This window comes from Chiloscyllium plagiosum, unplaced genomic scaffold (assembly GCF_037043375.1).
Source record: "Chiloscyllium plagiosum isolate Xiang-an unplaced genomic scaffold, Cpla_swu_hap1 HiC_scaffold_5, whole genome shotgun sequence".
Taxonomy (NCBI): Eukaryota; Metazoa; Chordata; class Chondrichthyes; order Orectolobiformes; family Hemiscylliidae; genus Chiloscyllium; species Chiloscyllium plagiosum.
This window is the reverse complement of record NW_028270143.1, coordinates 130634002-130661134: the sequence shown is the minus strand read 5'-3', so window position 1 is coordinate 130661134 and position 27133 is coordinate 130634002. Positions and strand designations below refer to the sequence as shown.

Sequence of the window (27133 nt, the reverse complement as noted above, 5' to 3'; positions counted from 1 at the left end):
TGAGAACACATTAACCTTTATTGTAAGAGGTTTGGAGCACAGAAATGAGGGAGTCGTGCTACAATTATACAGGAGTTTGGTGAGAGCACACCTGAAATATTAAATGCTTTGCTTTTCCTATTTTGTTTATTCATTTGTGGGGGCGGTGTCACTGGCTGCTCAGCATTTATTGCCCAAATGTCTGTCTTTCTTGGTAATTCACGTCCCACCTGCCAAACTACAAGAAGGATCCAAGTTTTTGAGAAAGGGTTCTCAGCAGAGGATCAGGAAACAGATATTTTCCTATTTCTCTGGATCGTGAACACACTCATTCTTCGGGTAGTTTAGGAGTCTCGGGGAAAACAAAGTAATGAAAACGGAGATTTCATTCCAAACAATAGTAATGACATTCCTTGTATAAGCAACACAGACTTTTTTTTTTAATTAGAGGCTTGTCCTTATACAAATGAAGCCCAACCCTTTTTCTTCTTTTTATCGTCTGGTTTGTACTGAGGCCAATGCCTGATGACATGTTTCCTCGATATATCCACACAATCAAAGTAGTTCAGGTTCAACTTCGAGGCCAGTCTCATTCCTAACTTTTCAAGTTTCTGGGGGAATAAAAAAACCACACACGATTGTGATAACCCAATGAGACTTAGTTCTCCTTTTCGAGATGAATTTTCAGTATGGCTTTGAGGAAGTTGGATATTAAAAGTTCCTTTCAGAGGGCACTGGCCCCCTGATGGGTTAAGGTTCAAAGGGAATGGAGCACAAAACGAGGGAAATCTTGCTAAATCCATACAAGGCGCTGGTTAGACCATTCCTAAAATACAGTGAAAGGTTTTGGACTCCTTATTAAGGAAAGATATACCGACATAGAGGCAGCTCAGAGAAGGCTCAGTGGATTGATTCTTATGAGGACAGGTTGAATAGGTTGGACTTTGACTCACTGGGATTTATAGAAAAATAGGAGGCTTTATTGAAACATAATTGTTGGGGATATTCAGGTATTGTTTTCCCTTGCATGACAGTCTAGGGACAAAGGGCATAATCTCAAAGGAAAAAGGGCAACTTATTTAAGACAGAAATGAGGAGGATTTGTTTTTCCCTGTGGAATTCTTTACTGCTTGTGGGTTATGGGGCCTGGGTCTGAAAGTATATTCAAGGCTGCGGTGATAGGTGGCAGGGGCATGTCATGTTGAGGAAGTGGGGAGGCTGCAGAAGGACAAGACTAGGAGAGTGGGCAAAGAAGGGGCAGGTGGAATACAATGTGGGAAAGCGGGGGGGGGGTTACTCACTTTGCTCGGAAAATAGAGGCATAGACTACATTCTCATCGGGGGAAGGCTTCGGGAATCTGAAGCAGAAAGGAACGTAGAAGTCCTAGTTTAGGATTCCCTTGAGGTTAACATGCAGGTTCAATTGGCAGTTAGGACGGCAAATGCAGTGGCTGCATTTATTTTGAGAGGGCTAGAATACTAGAGCAGAGATGTACTTCTAAAGCTGTTTAAGGCTTTAGTCAGACTACATTTGGGACATTGTGAGCAGTTTTGGATCCTGTATCTAAGGAAGAATGTGCTGATGTTGAAGGTGGGTGGGGGGGAGGCCAGAGGAAGTTTACAAGAATGATCCTGAGGATGAAGGGCTTGTTGTATGAGGAGTGGTTGAGGACTCTGGGTTTATGCTCAGTGGAATTTATAAGGATGAAGGGGGATCTGATTGAAACTTATAGAATACTGAGAGACCTGGATAAAGAGAATGTGGAAAAGATGTTTCCATTAGGTGGAGAGATTAGGACCTGAGAGTAGAGCCTCAGGGATGACCCTTTAGAATTGAGATGGAGAGGAATTTCTTCAGCCAGAGGGTGGTGAATCTATGGAACCCCTTGGCGCAGAGGGCCATGGAGGCCAAGTCATTGGGCCTATTTAATGCAAAGGTAGATAGGTTCTTGATTGGTAAGGGGAGGTCAAAGGTTGTGGGGATTGTGGTTGAGAAACAAATCAGTCACGATCAAATGACGGAGCAGATTCGATGGGCTGGGATGGCCTAATTCTGCTCCTACATCTCGTGGCCTAAGAGAGAGACTGGGAATTGTTCTGGGAATCCAAGGTAGTGGGAATAAAGAGGGCAAGTTGGGTTGAGGATTATTAGATCAACCGTAATTTCTTTGAGTAGTGGAACAGACTTACTGGGCTGAATGGCCACTTTCTGCTCTTATATCTTTTGACGTTATGGCCCACATTCAGGCTCCAGATTCTCTGAATTCTCTAATTCTCTTCTGGGAAGCCAGTCAGCCATGTTGGAGGCTCTAACTCAAGTCTAACTTGCCCAGTGCTGATGAAGGTTGCTTCAGCTGAGGTCAACCAATGCACCAGAGAGCAAGCCTGTATTCTCTGGCTCTCCAGGTGGCTGGGAGCCCTTCTGATTTTATTCTTCTGATACTTTATCCTTTACTCTGTAGGATTCAAAAATATGACTGGCAAGTAAAAGTATGTTGGAGAGGAACACTGACTTTCTTATAATCATAAAATCTCTACAGTGCGGAAGCAGGCTATTCGACCCATCAAATCCACACTGCCCCTCTGATGAGCATCACACCCAAAAACCCCCTTTGCTATCCTATTCCTGTAACTATGCACTTCCCATGGCTAATCCTTAGCCTCCATGTCTCTGGAGCTTTCTTGGTATTTTATCATCCAACATTTCCGTAGAACTATGAAGTCAGAGCTGGACAGTGGCTAAAGGCGATGAGTTTGAGGTAGTGAAGCAAGACAGAAAGAGATCATCAAGTATTTCCTGTTTACCTCAGTATGTGTTCAATCCTGATCTGACACTGTCCCACCTTTCATGTACATCTACCCCCTATAAATGCAATTAAAATTTACCTCTTGATTGCTGGAGAATTTGATGCCAGTCAGACTTAGTACTTCAATGTAAGTTCCATTCAGGATCAATTTATAGTAAAACTTTCCTTGTGCTAGAAAAGGCCATTGGAGAAGTACCACAGTTATATTTAAAAATTTTAAAAGACAGTACAGATTGAGATAAGACTATTTGGCATAGAACATAGAACATAGAGAAGTACAACACAGAACAGGCCCTTTGGTACACGATGTTGTGCTGAGGTTTAATCCTAATGTAAAATATAATAACTTAACCTATGCACCCCTCAACTCACTGCTATCCATGTGCATGTCCAGCAGTCACTTAAATGTCCCTAATGACTCTGCTTCCACCACCACTGGCAACGCATTCCATGTATTCACAACTCCCTGCGTAAAGAACCGACCTCTGACATCTCCTCTATACCTTCCTCCTAATATCTTAAAACTGTGACTCCTCATACCAGTCAATCCTGCCCTGGGGAAATGTCTCTGGCTATTGACTCTATCCATGCCTCTCATTACCTTGTACACCTCGATCAGGTCTCCTCTCTTCCTCCTTCTCTCCAGCGAGACAAATCTGAGCTTATTCAACCTCTCTTCATAAGGCAAGCCCTCCAGTCCAGGCAGCATCCTGGTAAACCTTCTTTACGCCCTCTATCTTTCCTATAGTAGGGTGACCAGAACTGGACACAATATTCCAAGTGTGGTCTCACCAGGGACTTGTAGAGCTGCAGCAAAACCTTGCGGCTCTTAAACTCGATCCCCCTGTTAATGAAAGCCAAAACACCATATGCTTTCTTAACAACCCTATCCACTTGGGGGGCATATCAAGCCCACCACCACTATTTTGTCTCATGGTCAGAATGTCAGTATATTTTTAACGGTCACAGTATGTCAGCATACTTGTCAGCTCATTGCATTATCAGTGTATCATACCATGTGACCTAAAGATATAAAGCTCACATTTATTCCACCTTACTTTGGGGATCACTTGAAGAATGACGCATTACGGATGAAGTAGGCAAAAGTGAGGACTGCAGATGCAGAGTTTAGATCAGTGTGGTGCTGGAAAAGCACAGCAGGTCAGGCAGCATCCTAGGAGCAGGAAAATCGACGTTTCGGGCAAAACTGGATGAATGCTGCTCTGTGTAACTTACTAGCTTAACATTAGCTCAGATAATGAAGTGCCTGTGAAAGTAATGTTTATATGTGATAGGTGGTCATAGTAAGCATCTGTTGGATTCTTCAATGCCACAATATATATGCTTGGTTTGTTACTCATCAACCCTACCATGGACTCTGTCCCATTTATCAGTATTCACCCACAGTCACTGTACTACCTTGCGTTTGATAAACTTTACCTCATCCACCAATTTTTGAGAAGATTTGTAGCTCAGTTTGCTCGCTGAGCTGGTAGGTTTGTTCTCAGACATTTCGTCACCATGCTAGGTAACATCATCAGTGAGTCTCTGGTGATGTGCTGGTGTTCAGTCCCACTGTCTATTTGGGTCTTGGTCTCTTAAGGTAGGTGGTATCATTTCTGGGTCTTACTTCTCAGAGGTTGGTAAATGGGGTCCAAATGGATGTGTTTATTGATGGAGCTCTGGTTTGAATGCCAGGCCTCTAAGAATTCCCTTGCGTGTCTCTGTTTAGCCTGGGATGGATGTGTTGTCCCAGTCAAAGTTTTGTCCTTCTTTGTCTGTGTGTAAGGATATTAGTGATAATGGGTCAAGTCTTTTGGTGGTTTACTTGGTGTTTGTGTATCGTGGTGGCTAGGTTTCTGCCTGTCTGTCCGATATAGTGTTTGTTACAGTCCTTGCAGGGTATTTTGTAAATTACATTTGTTTTTCTGGTTATGGGTATAGGGTCCTTTAGGTTCATTAGCCGCTGTTTAAGTGTGTTGGTAGGTTTGTGGGCTACCGTGATGCCAAGGGGTTGGAGTAGTCTGGTAGTCATTTCAGAGATGTCTTGGATGTCTGGTGGTGTGGCTAGAGTTCCTGGGTATGTTGTGTCTGCTTGCTTGGATTTGTTGTTTAAGAATTGTGGATTCTGTTTATCGGGTACCCATTCATCTTGAATAGGCAGCATAGGTATAGTTTTATTCTGCTGCTCATAGTTCCTCGGACTACACTGTGTTGTGGCCCATTTAAATAATGTCCTGCTGCAGCTTTGGTTATGGCTATTGGGATGATTGCTTCTGTTGTTAAGTATCTGGTCGGTGTGTGTTGCTTTCCAGTAGATACTGGTCTCCATTAACTGTTCGTTCCACTAGGAAGGGGAGTCTGTTGTAATTCTCTTCCTGTTTTGTGAATTTTATGCCCGTAAGGATATTATTGATAATGTTGTAGGTTTCCTCGAATTTGTGATGATAAAGGTGTCATCCACATAGCGGACCCAAAGTTTGGGTTGGATACTGGGGAGGGCTGTTCATTTGACTGTCTGTGTTACTGCTTCTGCTCGGAAGCCTGGTACTGGTGATCCCATGGGTGTTCTGTTGATTTGTTTGTGGGTCTTGCCGTTGGAGAGGAAGTGGGTAGCAAGCCACTGGCCTACTAGCGTGAGGATGTTGTCCTTGCTGATGGAGTTGGTGCTGTCTGGTGTTTGGGTCCTTGATTTGTCTAATTCCCACACAACACACTGCAGCACCTAGGAACTACAAGGAGAAGAAGTAAACTACCTATACAGCATACTCAAAAAGAATGGGTACCCGATAAATACAGTCCGCTGACTCTTAAACAGCAAAGGAGAAAGTGAGGACTGCAGATGCTGGAGATCAGAGCTGAAAAATGTGTTGCTGGAAAAGCGCAGCAGGTCAGGCAGCATCCAAGGAGCAGGAGAATCGACGTTTCGGGCATAAGCCCTTCTTAAACAACAAACCCAAGCAAGCAGACGCAACATGCCCAGAAACTCTAGCCACTCTCCCCTACATCAAAGACATCCCGGAGATGACAACCAGACTACTCCAACCCCTTGGCATCATGGTAGCTCACAAACGTACCAACACACTAAAACAGCAGCTAATGAACCTAAAGGACCCTATACCAACAACCAGCAAAACAAATGTACTTTACAAAATACTTTACAAAGACTGTAACAAACACTACATCGGACAGACAGGCAGAAACCTAGTCACCAGGATACATCAACTAACCACCAAAAGACATGACCCTCTCTCACTAGTATCCATACATACAGACAAAGAAGGACACCACTTCGACTGGGACAACACATCCATCCTGGGACAGGCGAAACAAATACAAGCAAGGGAATGCCTAGAGGCCGGGCATTCAAACTGAAACTCCATCAATCAACACGTCAATTTGGACCCCATTTACCAACATCTGAGAAAAAGACTCAGAAATGCTATCCCCCACCATAACAGACCAAGCCACATAAACAGAAAGCAGGACAGAACACCAGCGCTTCACCGGAGGCTCACTGATGATGTTACTGAGCATGGTGACGAAACGTCTGAAAACAAACCTTCCAGCTCAGCGAGCAAACTTACAACCTCTTCCACCAATCTTCTCCCACTCACCAGGTATAATTCCCATTAAACTTTTGATTCTCTTTTGAAGAGTTTGCATTTGTTTCCATCTCTATGTGCCTTTGAACAGCCATTTTGGAGGGCAGTCAAGCATCAACCATCTTGAAGTGGCCATGAGTTCAAGAAAGGTCAGACCAAGTCACGGGAGCAAATTTTCTTTCCTAAAGAGCATTAGTGAACCTGTTGGATTTTTAATGACAATCAAAGATATCTTCATGGTCACCTTCAGTGAGATTAGTCTTTTTTGTTGATGCCAGGTTTTATTAATTGATTTTAAATTTCACTAACTGCCATGGTGGGATTTGAACCCATGTTCCCAGAACATTAGCCTGGACCTCTGAATTATTAGGCGACATTTCGGGCAAAAGCCCTTCATCAGGAAGGGCTGATTCCTGATGAAGGGATTTTGCCCGAAACATCGATTTTCCTGCTCCTCGGATGCTGCCTGACCCACTGTGCTTTTCCAGCACCACTCTGATCTTGACTCTAATCTCCAGCGTCTGCGGTACCCACTCCTGCCTCTGAATTATGACTATGCCACAATCTTACCTAATTACTTAGCTGGATGAAGGAAATGCTGTTAGCTTTTTGAGGTGAAATAAATGCGAACTGCTGACCCCAATAACTATAAATAATTGTATATTAATTGGGAATTCAGGTGAGACATTAACTTGAGCTCCTGTGTATGGGAAACTGGGCTTGTTGAGTTTGATACGTATCTTTGCAAATAAGTGCTGATTAAACAGTAAAGATTAGCCTCCTCATCAGTCCTTGGTCAGTGAGTAAGGAGGGGCCGAAGTGGTAGCACTGCACTGTTTCCAACAGAAATCACTGACCGCCCACAAATATAGTAAAGATGACACTGATTTTAGTTGAAAACTCACCTCAGTTGTGTGCTTGCCATGAGTATATTAATCAAACAGACATCTCCCACCATTAAAACAAAAGCTTGGGGCGTAACTATCCTCCCACCCAATTCTCGACCAATCAGAGTCAACCAATCACTATCCTTTTTCTTACTACCCTTGTCCCCTGGGAAATTTGGTTTTCTGACATCTGTCCTGATGAGTTCAAGAAGAAAAACTTCAATGGTATGTCGCATTTTCTGCAGTTCTCAATGTCTATCTAATGTGTGACCTCGAGTTAAAAACAAGTTCACATGTATGAGAATGAGACCATGCACTCACGATGGTAGCATCTATTTATTATTCTATACTCAGAAGTTCAATATCATTTCTGGATTCCCAATTATTCACATCTTAATTCAAGATTAACCCGAATTCCAGAGTTTGCATTGTACATAACTGAATTCTAAGTTAGCAACATCTGGAACCCCAGCTAACCACATCTAGATGCATGGCTAACCTATCCCAGAGTTTCAGTTATTCAAACCCGGATTACTAATTAACCACAACTAGTTTCTTACATAGTTGTTCCAGATTCCCTATTATCCACACTAATCTTTTGAATTAGCCGTTTAACAACAGGTAGCCAATTTACAAGACAGCACACTCCTCAGCGGTGTCAGGGCTCAGGACAATACTCGGTAACGGGGGCAGTGTGCTTGGGTCGGAGTGTTGGCACTGTGTTTGTATTGTAGCGGAGGAGACTGTGCTTGGGTCGGAGTGAGAGCACTGTACTTGGGTTGGGGTAGAGGGCACTGTAAATGGATTGGGGTGGAGGGCACCGTGCTTGGATTGGAGTCATGGCACTATGCTTGGATTGGGGTGGAGGGCACTATATTTGAGTTGGTGTGGAGGGCACTGTATTTGGATTGCAGTGGAGGGCACTGTGCTTGGGTTGGGTTGGAGTGAGGGCACTGTGCATGGATCAGGGTTAAGGGGTCGGTCAGCTGCAGCATTGGGCCTTATGATTTTGTTGCTGCTCCTGGGAAGAGGTTTGTTACAGATCATTCAGGAGCCTGGCTTGCTGCAGCAACACGTTGCTTGGATAGTTATGGTCGTGGCTCGAACATTGTTTCCATTGTCTTGCTGCTACTGCCTGCCATTGGTTTGTCTTGAAGAATTTGCAGATTCAAAATCCACCTGTTTGGCCACATTCTGAACAGGAGAAAGTGAGGGCTGCAGGTGCTGGAGATCAGAGTCGAGAGGGTGGTGCTGGAAAAGCACAGCAGGTCAGGCAGCAGGTCAGGAGCAGGACAGTCCACAATTCGGGCAAGAGCCTTTCACCAGGAATGAGGTGTGTGGGCCAAGGGGGCTGAGAGATAAATTGGAGGGGGAGGGGGGGGGGTGGGGCTGGGGGAAAGGGAGCTGGGAATCTGATAGGTAGATGAAGGTGGGGGTGAAGGTGATAGGTTGGAGAGGAGAGTGGAATGGATAGGTGGGAAGGAAGATTGACAGGTAGGACAGGTCAAGAGGGCAGTGCCGAACTGGAAGGTTGGAACTGGGATAAGGTGGGGGGAGGGGAAATGAGGAAAATGGGGAAATCCACATTGATGCCATCCAACGTGGATTTCACCAGTTTCCTCATTTCCCCTTCCCCCCCCCACCTCATCCCAGTTCCAACCTTCCAGTTCGGCACCGCCCTCATGACCTGTCCTACCTGTCAATCTTCCTTCCCACCTATCCACTCCACTCTCCTCTCCAACCTATCACCTTCACCCCACCTTCATCTACCTATCAGATTCCCAGCTCTCTTCCCCCCCCAGCCCTACCCCTGTCCCATTTATCTCTCAGCCCCCTTGGCCCACACACCTCATTCCTGGTGAAAGGCTCTTGCCCGAACTGTTGATTCTCCTGCTCCTCGGATGCTGCCTGACCTGCTGTGCTTTTCCAGCAACACCCTCTCGAGCCACATTCTGAATGTGCTTTCCTTGGCTATCAAGATGAGAGTCAAACCCAAAGTTTCTGGATCAGAAGTAGGGATGCTCTCCATTGTATCACAAGGTCTGCTCTCCTCAGAGGAATGAGATACCTATTTGGCACCTTAAAAGTACATGACCAAGCCACATGAATATTGGTGGGTGGGGGGGAATGACCTGGCTTCTTTCCTACACAAACCACTTTTGCCAAGCTGAGCAATATACAGAGTCAGGGATGTGAAACCTGGAGGTCTGGGGGCTATATTTCACTCACCGGTTTTTTGGTCCTTGAGGCGAATATAGATTTCATCCAGAGTGCTCTTGCGCTGAAGGTAACGGTAGATATAGAACTCATACATGTCCTCATTTAAGTCAATGATGAGATTTCTCCTGCCAATGGATGTGAGTATGAACCATAAACCCAGGAGGAATAGTAAGATGAAGAATCCAGCAAATTGCAAGGTGCCCTACAATTAAAGACAGAGAAAGTGAACATTGGGAGGGGAGCTGGAGAAACAAGGAGGAATGTTTTGATCTTTCCTTCATGTTTTGGAAAATGTGTTACAGCTTCTATTCAAAATGTTTCCTTATGCTCTCCCATTTTATATTCAGAAACAGTGTCCATTGTACCATTGTGTCTATGCCAGGTATTAGGCTCCAAATTGTAACGACCTAATAGACCTCAAAGCTTGACGGGATCAATGCTGAGACGGTCATGGGAGAGTCGAGGATCAGAGTCTCAGAATAAAAGGGAGCCAATTTCAGACGGAGTTGAGAACAAATTTCTTCTCTTCTAGAGTTGTGAGTACATGGAACCCCTCACCACCGAGAGCTGCGGGGGCAGAGTCCTTGTGGCTATTTCAGGCTGAGATTGATAGATTCTTGATCAGTCGGGGAATCAAGAGGAAAGGGCAGGAAAGGGGATATAGAGAATATCGGATGAGCCATGATCCTGTGAAAGGGCAATGCAGGCTCAAGGAGTTGAATGGCCTATTCCTGTTCTCATTTGTTACGGTCCTTATAGAATCTTCTAGGTTTCTATGAGATCTCATCTCATTCTTCAGAAATCCAGGGAATATAATTGTAACCGAACTCTATCAAACACATCGAATTAGACCCCATTTACCCCCCCTCCAAGAAAAACAGGAAATGACATCACCACAGGAAATGACATCACCAACCCAAAGAAACCCAAACATATAAATAGAAAGCAGGAATCATGTACAGTGCTTTCCTGGAGGCCCACTGAAGATGTTACCTAGTAGGGTGACGAAACATCTGGAAATGAACCTTACAGCTCAGCGAGCAAACCTACATCCAGAATCCTAACCGAGTCAAACTTTCCTCATACATCAGTCTTGCTGTCCCAGGGAACAGTGTGGTAAACCCATGGTGCACTCTCTCTGTAACAGTCAGTACATCAGCAAAACTTCATTTAGCATTCTCTCTCGTCTATTCATTCACAGGATGAGGGCGCAGCTGGCTAGGCCCAGCATTTATTGCCTACCCCTAATTGCCCAGAGGGCAGTTACATGTCCAACCACATTGCTCTGGGTTTGTAGGCCCGACCAGATGAAGATGGTAATTTCCTTCCCGAAAGGACAACAGTGAAACAGGTGGGTTTTCCCGACGATTGACAATGGTCGTCGTTAGATGCTTAATTCCAGATTTTTATTGAATTAAAATTCCACCATATACCATGGCAGGATTCGAACCTGGGTCCCCAGATTAACAGTCCAGCAATAATACCTTCCCATAAACCAACTTTAAAGTGGAAAAACATCCTCATTTGCTGCAAAGGAGTATTATCAAATAAAAGATTTCACGTAAGAAGATATTAGGACAGGTATGGCAAGCTTTAACAAGCTTCTTAAAGAGTGAAAGGGACAGAGATCTAAAGGGGGATATTCGAGACATTAAAGCTGAAACATCTGAAGGGTAGTCTCCAATGATGATTAAAATCAAGGATACTCAAGTCCCGTAGCTGAAGCCTAACCAGTAATTTATAAAGTTTGCTGAACTATTCAGACAGTTAATGGTAGGGCCTTGGGGAGTGTTATCAATGGAGAGACCTAAGGGTACAAGAACACAGTTCCTTGACAGTGGCCTCACAGGGTAAATATGGCATGAAGAAGGTGTTTGGCATGTTTGCCTTTATCGGTCACAGCATTGATTACAGGGGTTGGGACATCATGTTATGGTTGTGCAAGACATTGGTGATGTCACATTTGGAGTGTTGTGTATAATTCTGGTCACCCTGATATAGGAAGGGTGTTATTAAACTGAACAGGATGCTAAAATGGTTTACGAGCATGCCACTGAGACCTGGAGGGTTTGAGTTAGAATGAGAGTCTGCATGGGCTGGGACTTTTATCACTGGAGTGTAGGAGGTTGAGGGGTTACCTTCTAGAGGTTTATAAAATCATGAGGGGCATAGATATATACATAGAACATAGAACAATGCAGCACAGAACAGGCCCTTCAGCCCACGATGTTGTGCCGAACATTTGTCCTAGCTTAAGCACCCATCCATGTACCTATCCAATTGCCGCTTAAAGGTCACCAATGATTCCGGCTCTACCACTCCCACAGGCAGCGCATTCCATGCCCCCACCACTCTCTGGGTAAAGAACCTACCCCTGACATCTCCCCTATACCTTCCGCCCTTCACCTTAAATTTATGTCCCCTTGTAACAGTCTGTTGTACCCAGGGAAAAAGTTTCTGACTGTCTACTCTATCTATTCCTCTGATCATCTTATAAACCTCTATCAAGTCATCCCTCATCCTTCACCGTTCCAATGAGAAAAGGCCTAGCACTCTCAACCTATCCTTGTACGACCTATTCTCCATTCCAGGCAACATCCTGGTAAATCTTCTCTGCACCCTCTCCAAAGCTTCCACATCTTTCCTAAAGTGAGGTGACCAGAACTGCACACAGTACTCCAAATGTGGCCTAACCAAAGTCCTGTACAGTTGCAACATCACTTCACGACTCTTGAATTCAATCCCTCTGCTAATGAACGCTAATACACCATAGGCCTTCTTACAAGCTCTATCCACCTGAGTGGCAACTTTCAAAGATCTATGAACATAGACTCCAAGATCCCTCTGTTCCTCCACCTTACTATAAGAACCCTACCATTCACCCTGTATTCCGCATTCTTATTTGTCCTTCCAAAATGGACAACCTCACACTTGACAGGGTTGAACTCCATCTGCCACTCCTCAGCCCAGCTCTGCATCATATCTAAGTCCCTTTGTAGCTGACAACAGCCCTCCTCACTATCCACAACTCCACCAATCTTCGTATCATCTGCAAATTTACTGACCCACCCTTCGACTCCCTCTTCCAAGTCATTAATAAAAATTACAAACAGCAAAGGACCCAGAACTGATCCCTGCGGAACTCCACTTGTAACTGGGCTCCTGGCTGAATATTTACCATCTACCACCACTCTGACTTCGACCGGTTAGCCAGTTTTCTATCCAACTGGCCAGATTTCCCTCTATCCCATGCCTCCTGACTTTCTGCATAAGCCTACCATGGGGAACCTTATCAAATGCCTTACTAAAATCCACGTATACTACATCCACTGCTCTACCCTCATCCACATGCTTGGTCACCTCCTCAAAGAATTCAATAAGACTTGTAAGGCAAGACCTACCCCTCACAAATCCGTGCTGGCTGTCCCTAATCAAGCAGTGTCTTTCCAGATACTCATAAATCCTATCCCTCAGTTCCCTTTCCATTACTTTGTCTACCACCGAAGTAAGACTAACTGGCCTGTAATTCCCGGGGTTATCCCTATTCCCTTTTTTGAACAGGGGCACAACATTCGCCACTATCCAGTCCCCTGGTACCACCACCGTTGACAGGGAAGACGAAAAGATCATTGCCAACGGTACTGCAATTTCCTCTCTTGCTTCCCACATAATCCTAGGATATATCCCATCAGGCCCGGGGGACTTGTCTATCCTCAAGTTGTTCAAAATGTCCAACTTCCTAACAAGTATCTCCTCTAGCTTACCAGTCCATTTCACACTCTCCTCTTCAACAATACGGTCCCTCTCGTTTGAAAATACTGAAGAAAAGTACTCATTCAAGACCTCTCCTATCTCTTCCGACTCAATACACAGTCTCCCACTACTGTCCTTGATCGGACCTACCCTCGTTCTCGTCATTCTCATGTTTCTCACATACGCATAAAATGCCTTGGGGTTATCCTTGATCCTACCCGCCAAAGACTTTTCATGCCCTCTCTTAGCTCTCCTAATCCCTTTCTTCAGCTCCCTCCTGGCTATCCTGTATCCATCCACTGCTCTGTCTGAACCCTGTTTCCTCAACCTTATGTAAGCCTCCTTCTTCCTCTTTACAAGACATTCAACCTCCCTCGTCAACCAAGGTTCCCTCACACGACCATCTATTTCCTGCCTGATAGGTACATACATATCAAGGACATGTCGTATCTGTTCCTTGAAAAAGTTCCACATTTCCACGACATCCTTCCCTGACAGCCTATGCTCCCAACTTATGCTCCTCAGATCCTGTCTTACAGCATCGTATTTACCCTTCCCCCAATTGTAAAACCTACCCTGTTGCACGCACCTATCTCTCTCCATAACCAAGGTGAAAGTCACAGAATTGTGGTCACCATCACCAAAATGTTCACCCACTAACAAGCCCATCTCTTGTCCCGGTTCGTTACCAAGTACCAAATCCAATATGGCTCCCCTCTGGTCGGACAATCTACATACTGAGTTAGAAAAGCTTCCTGGACACACTGCACAAACACAGCCCCGTCCAATCTACTTGATCTAAAGAGCTTCCAATCAATATTTGGGAAGTTGAAATCGCCCATGACTACTACCCTGTGGCTTCTGCACCTTTCTAAAATCTGTTTCCCAATCTGTTTCTCCACATCTCTGCTGCTATTGGGGGGCCTATAGTAAACACCCAACAAGGTGACTGATCCTTTCCTATTTCTGACTTCAGCCCATACTACCTCTAAAGGCAGATCCCCCTCGAACTGCCTTTCTGCAGCTGTTATACCATTTCTAATTAGCAACGCCACCCCCCCCTCCTTTTTTACCACCCTCCCTAATCTTACTGAAACATCTGTAACCAGGAACCTCTAACCACCATTCCTGTCCCTCTTCTATCCACGTTTCCATGATGGCCACAACATCGTAGTCCCAGGTACCGATCCACACCTTAAGTTCACCCACCTTATTTCTGATACTCCTTGCGTTGAAGTATACGCACTTGAGCCCATCTCTGTGTCCGCAAGTAGTCCCTGTCAGTGCTACCTTCTCCACATCCCCCCTACATTCTTGGACATCCTGACAAACAGCTAACCTACTTGCTGGACTACAAGTCTGGATCCCATCCCCCTGCCAAATTAGTTTAAACCCCCCCGAAGAGTGCTAGCAATCCTACCCCCCAGGATATTGGTGCCCTTCTGGTTCAGGTGCAACCCATCCTGCTTGTACAGGTCCCACCTTCCCCAGAATGCAGTCCAATTGTCCAAATACCTGAAGCCCTCCCTCCTACACCATCCTTGCAGCCACGTGTTCAACTGCACTCTCTCCCTATTCCTTGCCTCACTGTCACGTGGCACCGGCAACAACCCAGAGATGACGACTCTGTCTGTCCTAGCTTTTAGCTTCCAGCCGAACTCCCTGAGCTCCTGAATGACCTCCTCATCCATCTTCCTACCTATGTCGTTGGTGCCAATGTGCACCGACATCTGGCTGCACACCCTCCCCCTTAAGGATTCTGAAGACACGGTCTGAGACGTCTCGGACCCTGGCACCCCGGAGGCAACAAACCATCCGAGAGTCTCGCCCCTGTCCACAGAACCCCCTGTCTGTCCCTCTAACTAGAGATTCTCCTATAACTAGCGCTCTCCTCCTCTCCCTCTTTCTCTTCTGAGTCTCAGAGCCAGACCTAGCACCACAGACCCGGTCACTGCAGCTTACCCCTGCTAGGCCGTCCCCCCCCAACAGTATCCAAAGCGGTATACCTATTGTTTAGGGGAATGATCACAGGGGATCCCTGCACTGCCTGCTTCCTCCCCTTCCCACCTCTAACTGTTACCCAGTTCTCTGTTCTCTGGTGTAACTATGTCCCTGTAGCTTCTATCTATCACCCTCTCAGCCTCTCGAATAATCCTCAGTTCATCCAACTCCAGCTCCAGTTCCCTAACGCGGTCTGTGAGGAGCTGGAGCTGGCTGCATTTCCTGCAGATGAAGTCGGCAGGAGCATCGGTGGTCACCCCTACCTCGAACATCCTGCAGAAGGAACATTCCACTGCCTGCGCCGCCATAATAACTGTACACTTAATCTCCAAAACAAGAACACTGAGTAGCTTACCTGTGAACTTTAAAGTTAGGTTCGAGGAGGAGGATGGGAGGGAGGCCCTACATAGTAGGGCCTGGGGTCTAGAACACACCCACTCAAATATCAATCACTTACCTTCCCGACCAGCTCTGCACTCCAACTTCACTTCCGCCCAGCTCGCGCCGCTCTCTGCTGTGAAAAGGAAATAGCAAAGATATTTTTCCTAAACTGGACACAGTTCAAAACTAGCGGGCATATTTTTAAGGTGAGAGGAGAACGATTTGCAACTTTTCTACCCAAGCTGGTGTGTCTGTGGAGGGAGCAGTCAGAGGATGTGGTAGAGGTGAGGTGTAGTCCATCAGGGGGTTCAGGCGATTTTCCACCTTCAATTTTCCCAGCACCGTCTCCTCATTGATAGCCACTACACTCACCTCTGCCGCCTGACTCTGAAGTTTTGGTATTGTATTTTGTCTTCCACTGTGAACGTTGATGCAAAGTACCTATTCAGTTCCTCTGCCATTTCTTTGCTCCCCATTACTACTGTCCCAGCCTCATTTTCCAGTCGGCCAATGTCCACTCTTGCCTCTCTCTCACCTTTTATGAATCTTGTGATCTTCTTTCATGTTCATCGCTAGCTTGCCCTCATATTTCATCCTTTCTCTGCTTATTACTTTTTAACTTACTCTTCTTTCTTCAGTTGTAGGATGTGGACATTGCTGGCTGGCCAGAATCTATTGCCCGTGTCTAGTTGTCTGGAGATAGTTGTATGGCACAAATGGTACTTGCCACTTGTCAGTTTAGGCCTGGATATGTCCAGATCTTGTTATATTGGAATATGGACTGCTTCAAAATTTGAGGTGAATGAAGCTGAACATTGTCCAATCATTGGCAAACATTCCCTCTTCTGACCTTATGATGGAGGAAGGTCATTGATGAAGCAGCTGAAGATGGTTGGGTCTGGGATACTCCCTTGAGGGACACCTGCATAGATATCCTGCACCTGAGATGACTGACCTCCAGCAACCATAGCAACCTATGTGCTAGGCCTGACTAACCACTAGAGAGTTGTATTGATTCCAGTTGACTCCTTGATACCATACTCAGTCAAATGTGGCCTTGATGTCAAGGGCTGTCAGTCTCCCCTCCCCTCTGGAATTCAACTCTTTCTTATCCATGTTTGAGCCAAGGCTGTAATGAGGTCAGGAGCTGAGTGGTCCTGGTGGAACCCAAACTGGGTGTCACTGAGCAGGTTATTGCTGAGTAGGTGCTGCTGGTCAGCACTGTTGATGACACCTTCCATCCATTTACTGATGATCGAGAGTGGACTGACCGGGGGGGTGGGGGGGGGGGGGGGGGGGGGGGGGGGGGGTAACTGGCTGAGTTGGATTCATCCTGCTTTTTATGTACAGGACATACCTGGGCAATTTTCCACATTACAGGTAGATGCCAGTGTTGTAACTGTACTAGAACAGCTTGGTTAAGAGCGTGGCAAGTTCGGGAGCACAAGTCTTCGGTACTTTAGCCGGCATGTTGTGAGGGCCCATAGCCTTTGCGGTATCCAGTGCCTCCACCATTCCATCTGGTGCCATACATTTGTCACTCTGCTTGGAAAGGTTTCCCCTCAGGTCCCATTTAAATGTTTCTCTGCTCACTTTAAACCAATGCCCTCTAGTTTTGAACTGCCCCAGCCGAGGAAAAAAACCATGGCTATTCACCATATCCATGGCTCCCATGATTTTATGAACCTCTATAAGGTGACCCTCCAGAGAAAAAACCCTCAGCTAATTCAGCTTCCCCCCTATTGGTCAAACTGTCCAATTCATGTTGAACAACGCTTGGAGGAACCACTGAGGGTGACAAGGGGACAAAATGTACTCTAGGTGGGGGAATTTCAATACCCACCATCGGGAGTGGCTCAGCAGCAGCACTACTGATTGAGCTGGTCGGTTTATAAAGGACATAGCTGCTAGACTGGGTCTGCGGCTGGCGGGGAGGAAACCAACAACAGGGAAAAACATACTTGACATCCTACTTACCAATCTGCTGGCTGCAGATGTATCTGTCCATGGCAGCATTGGTAAGACTGACCATCACACAGTACTTGTGGAGACATCACCCCACCTTCACCTTGAGAGTACCTCAGTTGTGTTGTGTAGCTAAATAGGACAGACTTTGAACAGATCTAGCAACTCCAGAATGGGTATCCATGAGGGGCTAAATTTTAAAAGCATTTGGATGGGTACATGAATAGGAAGGATTCAGAGGGATATGGGCCAAATGCTGACAAATGGGACGAGATTAATTTAGGATATCTGGCCGACGTGGACGAGTTGGACCGAAGGGCTTGTTTCTGAGTACAGTATAACTCTATGACTCTATGAGTACTGATTCATCAGCCAAGGGAGGATGGTACATGGTAATAAACAGGAGTTGCCTGTTTTAACCTGAACCCATGAAACTTCATGAGGTTCAGAGTCAATGTGAAGGGCTCCCAGGAAACTCCCTACTGGCTGTATAGCACCGCGCTGCCACCTCTGATGGGTGTGTCCTGCCAGTGGGAGAGGACATATCCAGGGATGGTGATAGCGACATTTGGGACATTCTCTGTAAGGTATGATTCCTTGAGTACGATTATGTCAGGCTGTTATTTAACTAGTCAGTGAGACAGCTCTCCTAAATTTGGCATTAGCCCCCAGATTGTAGAATGGATGAATTTGCAGGGTCAACAGGGCGGTTTCTGCTTTTGTGTTTTCCGGTGTCTAAGTCGGTGCCTAACAGTAGGTCTATCAGTTTTGTTTCTTTCTTGAGATTTCATAGTGATTGAATCAACTGAATGGCTTGCTAGGCCACTTCACAGGGCAGTTGGAAGTCGGTAGACATTGCTGTGAGTCTGAAGTAACATATAGGCCAGACCAGCCCTCAAAACATTTTAAGAAGGTAGCCCAGAACCCAACTTTTATAGTTTAGATTAGATTAGTGTGGAAGCAGGCCCTTCAGCCCAACAACTCCACACTGACCCTCGGAAGAGTAACCCACCCAGACCCATTTCCCTCTGACTAATGCACCTAACACTGTGGGCAATTTAGCATGGCCAGTTCACCTGACCTGCACATCTTTGGACTGTCGGAGGAAACCGGAGCAATCGGAGAAAACCCATGCAGACACGGGGAGAATGTGCAAACTTCACACAGTCAGTCACCCAAGGCTGGAATCGAACCTGGGAGGCAGCACTGAGCCACCGTACCGCCCGAATGTTTTTAAGCAGGTGTAAGTTGGATATGCAGCTGGTCAAACCACTCAGTTTTAATTTATTTACACACGAACAGAAGAAAACCAAATTTAAAATAACATAACTATTTGAAAACAAGGAAATGCAACTGTTTCGATTTCCTGCAACATCCCATAAACACACCCCTTGGCAAAAAGGTAAGTTCAAATACGGGTTCTTACAGGAGAGAAAGGTCAGAGAGGGAGAGGATCAGCATGGAGATGTTTCTTTGGGTCCCCAGTGAAAAACTAACTCAAAACTAGAAAAAAACCCTGAACTGGGAGAACTGGCCATACTGGTCATTGTACAAGTGTTTAAAAAAATACTGAGAGCCTTTTCTGATTGTTGGCTGAGGCACCTCCAGTTAGGCATTATCAAAGTAGCCAGTTCAGACATTTCTGCACCTCTGCCTTTACGACCCCTCTCGAAAAAAAAAACCAAGGGCAGAATAACCTTTTTGAAGGAGCAGCATCATCGCACCAAGGATGGCGGATTTCCTTCCCAGAAGGACATTACTGAGCCACATGGGGTTTTCTGATAATCAACAATGGTTTCATGGTCTTGAGTGGATTCTTAATTCCCTGATTATTCCCTCTCAAACTGCGGGATGAATCCTATCATATGATGGTCTTTGGACCTGAGGGCTTCCTTCACATTTAGCTCTCCAATCAAGTCTGCTTCGTTACATCCAGAATTACCTGTTCTCTCATGGACTCGACCACAAGCTGCTCCAAAACGTACATTTTGTAAACATTCACAAATACGTTTTCTTGAGATCTACTACCAACCTGATTTCTCAGTCCACCCTGCATATTGAAGTACCCCATAATTATTGTAGTAGTGCCTTATTTACATGCCTTTTCTAACTCCTGACTTATTTTCTTCTCTACATTTTGATTACGCATGCAACGTGGTGAAGATTAGTGGGAAACTAGAGGACTGGGGAGCCTTTAAAAGCCAGCGGAGAAACTTAATCCAGGTTTGATTCCTGCCATGGCAGATGGTGACGTTTAGAGTCATAGAGTCATAGAGATATTCAGCACAGAAACAGACCCTTCGGTCCAACCCGTCCATGCCGACCAGATATCCCAACCCAATCTAGTCCCACCTGCCAGCACCCGGCCCATATCCCTCCAAACCCTCCCTACTCATATACCCATCCAGGTGCCTTTTAAATGTTGCAATTGTACTAGCCTCCTTCACTTCCTCTGGCAGCTCATTCCATACCCGTACCACCCTCTGCGTGAAAACGTTGCCCCTTAGGTCTCTTTCATATCTTTTCCTTCTCACCCTAAACTTATGCCCTCTAGTTCTGGACTTTCCCCACACCAGGGAAAAGACTTTGTCTATTTATCCTATCCACATCCCTCATGATTTTATAAACCTCAGCCTCCGACACTCCAGGTAAACAGCCCTAGCCTATTCAACGTCTCCTTATAACCCAAATCTAGGAGACCTGAACACAACTCCCATCAGGGTCTTTTTTCCTTTACGGTTCCTCAACTCTACCCATGCATGTTCAATACCTTCCAATTCTACATCACCTCTTGCTATCAATTTCATTTCATTTCTGGGAAACTGCCATCCCCTGTGCCCATCTGCCTGTCCTTTCGACAGGGCATGTATCCTTGGATATTTAGCTCCCCCTCTGATCACCTTGCATCCACATTTCTGCTATACCGCAACATCTTCCCCATCAATTTCAATATGCGCTACAAGATCATTTCCCTTGTTTCATATACTGTGGACATTTACGAACAACACCCTCTTCCTGTGTTGACTTCCATCCCCCAACCCTCCTTCTCATAGTTGTTCCCTTAGCTGCTGTGCCACGTGTTAGATTCCTGAGCCTTTCCATACTCTGTCCAGTTACTTAGTCTGGAAACTGCTGAGCACTCCCCCACTTTAACTTTTCCCACACTTTTCCATGCAATGGAACCCTTCCCCCTGCCAAAGCATCTAACTTAATGCCCAATCCACAGCCCTCATTATGAGATTCGTAAGGACTCTGGTCCCAGTATGATTCAGGTGGAGTTCATCCCATTGGAATAACAACCTCCTTCCCCATTACAGGTGCCAAATTCCCATGAATTTCAACCCATTTCTCCCACAACAATCCAGCATTTACCGCTTTCATTTTGTTGACCCTGCGGCAATTTGCTTGTGGCTCAGGTAGTAATCCCCAGAGATTATCACCTTTTTCGTTCTGCTTTCTAGCTGCTGATATTTAGATTAGATTAGATTAGATTACTTACAGTGCGGAAACAGGCCCTTCGGCCCAACAAGTCCACACCGACCCGCCGAAGCATAACCCACCCAGACCCATTCTCCTACATTTACCCCTTCACCTAACACTACGGGCAATTTAGCACGGCCAATTCACCTAACCTGCACATCTTTGGACTGTGGGAGGAAACTGGAGCACCCGGAGGAAACCCACACAGACACGGGGAGAATGTGCAAACTCCACACAGAGAGTCGCCTGAGGCGGGAATTGAACCCCGGTCTCTGGCGCTGCGAGGCAGCAGTGCTAACCACTGTGCCACCGTGCTGCCCAGTAGAGCCTCTTAGCTCTTTCTACCTTTATCGTTGGTACCCACATAGAGCACAACACCTGGACCTTTTCCCTACCACTCCAAATTCCTCTGAAGCCAAGACTAAAAATCTTGAACCAGGGCGCCAGGAAGACACCACAGCCTTCGTGACTCTCAACCCTGCCCACAGAGAACAGAACACAGATAAATTACAATCACTTTTCTCTTCTCTGCCCCCCTCTTGAATGGCTCCCTGTTCCACAATGCTATGGTGAGTTTGTTCATACACCATACCGGCCCCGTTCTCATTCATCCACAGAGCAAGAGTCTCAAACTTGTCAAACAAACTCAAGGGCTGAGCCTCCATCACCAGCCTCCTGGATCCCTCTACCTGCCTCCCTCCCATTTCATGCAGTTACAACACATCACCTGGCCCCGCAGCTCGATTTTTATTACTTAGTTCTTAAGTGATTACTTTGTGTCTGTTTTCACTGAGCAAGATACAAAAAATATCTCCTAGAACTGGAGATGCAAGTGACTAGGTAGGATGAAAAGATGAAGGAATTTAGTATCAGCAAGAATAGATTATGTTGGAGAAAATAATAGGCTGGTAGTCCCCTGAATATGATGGTCTACACCCCAACGTGTTGACCAAGGTGGCTCCAGAGATAGTTGGCAATCATCTTCCAAATTCCTTGACTCTAAAAAAACTTCCTGCAAATTGGAATCTTGCAAATGATTACCCAATATTTAAAAGAGGAGCAGGAGATTAAAAAAAACAGGGAGCCATCAGTAGTACGGAAAATGCTTGAATCCATCATAAAGGACATGATGAATAGATCTAATTGAGCATTGTCAGCATGGATTTGCGGATGGAAAATTGTGTTTGACAAAGTTTTTGAAGAATGTCATGAACAAAAGTGAAAAAAGGGAGTCGATGGATGAAGTACATTTGGATTTTCAGAAGGCTTTTGATGGGATCCCCTAAAGGAAGTTTGTTAGCAAAATTAAAGCATATGGTATAAGAGATAATGTACAGGCCTGGATTAAGGGCTAGCTAACAGACAGAAAACAAAGAGTGGGGAATAAGTAGGTGATTCTTGCACTGGCAGACTCTGAGTAGTAGGTATCACAAGGATGAGTGCTTGGGCTCAAGCTGTTCACAATATATATTCATGATTTGAACCAAGTGTAAGGTATTTCCACATTTGCCGAAGTTATAAGGCTAAGCAGGAACGTTTGTTGCAGGGGAGATGTGTAAAATGGTTTCAGGAGGATTTGGACAGGCTTCGTGACTCGGCCAGAATTTAATGTGAAACAAAATGTGAGGTTAACCATTTTGGTCATAAACGGTGAGAGTTTGGAAAGTGTAGATGTCCAAAGAGCCTCTGTCAATAAATCACAGAAAGCTAACAACTAAATGCAGCAAGCTATTAGGAAAGCCAATGCAATGTTGGCCTTAATCATAAGAGGTTTTGAGCACAAGAGTAGTGAGGTCGTGATTCAACCGTATGAGAAAGTGAGGACTGCAGATGCTGGAGATCAGAGTCGAGAGTGTGGTGCTGGAAAAGCACAGCAGGTCAGGCAGCAGCCCAGGAGCAGGAGAATCGATGTTTCAGGCAAGAGCCCTTCACCAGGATTCAACTTAGTTAGTCCAAACCTGGACTGTTCAATTTTAGTCTCCTTATCCATGGAAATAACTTATTGCCAGAGATGGAGTGCAACGAAGTTTCACCAGCTTTGTTCCTCGGATGGTGGGAATTGCCTATGAAGAGATAATTGAGCACACTGGGCCTGCATTCTCTGGAGCATTAAAGAATGACAGGTGATTTTATTAACACCTAAAAAATACTTAAAGGATACACTGGGTAAATCCAGGGAAGGTTGGAGGGTTTAGAACCAGGGGCACATTTTAAAAATGAGGAGAATGCTATTTAGGAGTGAGATAAGGGTAAATCATTTTGCTAAGAGTCTTGGGAATATTTGGAATTCTCTGCAACATAGGGCTGTGGAAATTCAGACTTTGAGTATATTTAAAATAAAGGTTGATACTTCTTTGATAACCAGCTGCATAAAGGGTTATGGGGTTAGTGGTCAACAGGTGTTGAAGTGTTCTATTCACCATGTTACTGAATGCTTGATCACCTGACTTGCCTACTCCTGTTCCTACGCTCCAATTACCTCGAAGACTGTGAACAGCACTCTAGCCACAGGTCTGTTCTCTATCAGGTCCTTCTTTATCTTCACCAAGTTCTTGTCACAGGAATTTATGCTTACTGTATTCAATCAAGTATTAATACTTTCAGACACTTTCACACTTATTTATGACATCTCCCCCAAGTCTTTGTTTTTCTCATACTATTATTGTTTATATTTACTATTCATTAATATATATTGTTTATACACCTACATTTATCACTATTCTATCTTTCCAAGATGTTGATTTTACAAATTCAAATAATTTGGACGTTTCGCTGTTCTCTGCTATGTTTTCTGCAGAGTTGAAAGAATAGTGGATTATGGGTAGAAAGTAGTTGGCTCAGACTGTCTTCCAGATACGAGCCGAAAATGTGTTGCTGGAACAGCGCAGCAGGTCAGGCAGCATCCAGGGAACAGGAGAATCGACGTTTCGGGCGTAAGCCCTTCTTCAGGACTGTCTTCCAGATAGTCTAAGTTCACCTTGCACCGAAGACGCTTTAACTTCTTGTATTTCTTTCATGGCCAACTTTGATGGTTTACACCTATTCCTTATTCCTTTTTGTATGTTTGCACCAAAGCATGCGATTTTTCATTGCAGTATCTTCTTACAGGTGTCTCCAATGGAGTTCTGTGTAGCAGGTTTTGTATTTGTGTTCGGGGAATTTGATTCACATTCCGTCTGAATGCATTCAACTGAGTTGTTACTTCAACGTCTTGAGTATTTTGGGCTCTCTCCTGATACCTCAGCAATTGAATTATTGGAGAAACCATTTCCTCCATCGTGTTATCCAAAGATTCATTCTTGCTGATGTGATTTCCTTTTCTTGTTTTTGGGAATTCTTCTGAGAAAGTGGGATGTCTTACCATCTTACCTGTTCCTGAAACGACTCGCCAGGGTAGCCTGGTGCCAACTTCAAAAGGCCATTATGCTTACAGACAAGCACTTCCAGCCCAGAGCTGTCCTAACATTCCCTCAAACCAAACAGACAATAGAAAGGTTTGCTGCTTTATTTTCGGGCATTTACTTCACTCACCATCTGAGTGGCTTTTTTGAGCGTTATGTTGCCTTTGGACTAATAAAGCTGAAAATGTGTTGCTGGAAAAGCGCAGCAGGTCAGGCAGCATCCAAGGAGCAGGAGAATCAACGTTTCGGGCATGAGCCCTTCATCAGGACACTTTCACACTTATTTATGACATCTCCCCCAAGTCTTTGTTTTTCTCATGCTATTATAGTTTATATTTACTATTCATTACTATATATTGTTTATACATCTACATTTATCACTATTCCTGAAGAAGGACTCATACCCGAAACGTCGATTCTCCTGCTCCTTGGATGCTGCCTGACCCGCTGCGCTTTTCCAGCAACACATTTTCAGCTCTGATCTCCAGCATCTGCAGTCCTCACTCTCTCCTTTGGACTAATAAATCTTAACAAAAGCTCATCAGTAGTGCTTGAGACAATCTCGTCTCTTGTGAAATAAACAAAGGATGGTGGCTGCTGGAAATCTGAAACAAAGATAGAAATCGCTGGAAAAACTCACCAAGTCTGGCCACATCTCTGGAGAGAAAGCAGAGTTACCATTTTGGGTCCAGTGACCCAGCTTCAAAACTTCATGTTCAGATAAGTTCTGAAAAACGTTCACTGGACTCAAAGATAGCCATAGATATTGCTAGACCTACTGAGTCTTTTGGTCTCTAATGAATTATGGCTTTAAGTCACCGTACATTTATTCCCTCCACCAGTCAGCAGAGATCAATAATAGAATATTGGCATACCATAATCTTATTGAATCTTGCCGTTTCAAGAACCTTATTAGTTCTGTGGATGAAATTATATTTCAAACTTGTCTGATGTTTAGTTTACTCCATGGTGAGCAATAACAATTTCTGCTATCCTCCAAATTGTGTGCAGGAATGTATTTATCTTTTTCAGTCTCTGTCTTAAATTTAGAAGGAAGGAGGGGAGGTTCTGATTGAGACTTGTAGAATACCGAGAGACCTGGATAGAGTGGACGTGGAGGAGATGTTTCCACTAATAGGAGAGACGAGGAACCGAAGGCACAGCCTCAGAAGGAAGGGATGACTCTTTAGAACTGAGACAAGGAGGAATTTCTTCTGTCAGAGGGTGGTGAATCTGTGAGAGCTGTGGAGAGCAGGAGAATGGGGTTGAGAAACATATCAGCCATGATTAAATCAGGGAGCAGACTCGATGGGCTGAATGGTCCAATTCTGCTCCTTTATGGTCTTAGTATCCAGTTTAAAAGCTGTTTTCTGCTTTAAGGTTTGTTTTCTCTAGAATATCAAATTTTGTGTTCTGTTTGGCCTCTCTCAGAGATTAAATTGACCCAGCAATACTATTTATGAATGTATAGCTTTGTAGTGTGATTAGGTATTTTATCTTCTTTATAGATTTCTATTCTGCACTAATGTAAGTTTTACCACCCGTCATGGCTGAAATGGAGATTTTCACCTACTTTGAGGACTCCATTAGCGCTCTTCTTGTTTCTCAAAGTAGTTTCTGTGTTAGATCAGAATTGAGTGCTTCTTTAAATTACCAAACATTTATCTGATTTCAGTGGCTTGGTTAGGAACTTCTCCAGCTCTCAGAATACAGGAGCTTTCTCTCGATGTCCACCTAATTTCATTTTTAACCCCTGCCTTAAGGTGGCTGTTCCCTACAGTGGCTCAATCTGCACACGATGGTGGGGATGGTCAATCAGAGCTGAAACCTTTTGCAACCTACCTACAAAATAGTGATGCACCAGTCCCAGTTGTTAGAGTCATAGAGTCATAGAGATGTGCAGCACGAAAATCAGAGCTGAATTTTCTTTAAGTTACTTCCCTTTCAGCCCGAATTTAAGCTTGAATTACTGTTCTGCTTTTTTACACAAAGTTCTTTTGCCTTTAACTCGAGCTGTCCTCAATACCTGGTGCAGCTGTTCAATTCAAACTCAGGGCTACTTGCACAGGCCACTGTCACATGATACAGGCTGTTCTCCCTGTCTTGAAATTACAGCTTTTCTCTGCACCCACGTCTTCTGCCAGGTTGAAATGTAGTTTGCACTCTGTACTCTGTTCAAAAGTATTCTTCTGCATTGATCGTGGCACAGGATCTGCAGCTTTTGCTGTTGTCAGCAATCAACAGTATCTGTTTGTTTTGTAATCTTTTCGGTCGTAGAGTCTACAGCACGGAAACAGACTTTTCGGTTCAACCAGTCCATGCTGACCATAATCCCAAACTAAACTCATCTCACCTGCCTGCACTAGGCCCATATCGTTTCAAATATTTCTTATTCATGTACTTATCTAAACATATTTTAAACATTGTCACTGTACCCGCACCCACCACTTACTCTGGAAGTTCATCCCACACACGAACCACTCTCTGTGAAAACAAATTGTCCTTCAGGTCTTTTTAAAACCTTTCTCCTCTCGTCTTAAAAATATGCCTCCCAGTCTTGATACCTCCCCGCCCTGGGGAAAAGACACCTGCCATTCACCTTATCTATACTCCTGATTATTCTATAAGGTCACCCCTCTACCTCCTACACTCCA

General features: G+C 44.9%; 1 protein-coding gene across 3 annotated transcripts; it reads right to left on the bottom strand.

The window, feature by feature from the left end:
* On the bottom strand, positions 1-26636 carry LOC122550373 (cation channel sperm-associated auxiliary subunit theta-like). 3 transcript variants are annotated; one of them, XM_087986863.1, is made up of 4 exons: positions 26322-26636; positions 9508-9700; positions 2866-2957; positions 1-590 (listed from the first exon to the last, which is right to left on the bottom strand). In XM_087986863.1, exons 2-4 carry the CDS (start codon positions 9590-9592, stop codon positions 438-440), a joined length of 330 nt encoding a protein of 109 aa, XP_087842989.1. In that variant the 5' UTR covers positions 9593-9700; positions 26322-26636; the 3' UTR covers positions 1-437. The 3 variants fall into 3 exon arrangements, 2 of the variants coding, with proteins under 2 accessions (XP_087842989.1, XP_087842990.1); XM_087986864.1 differs by having other exon boundaries at positions 26506-26621; XR_015757139.1 differs by lacking the exon at positions 2866-2957 and having other exon boundaries at positions 459-590.
* Between the last annotated feature and the right edge of the window lie 497 nt (positions 26637-27133).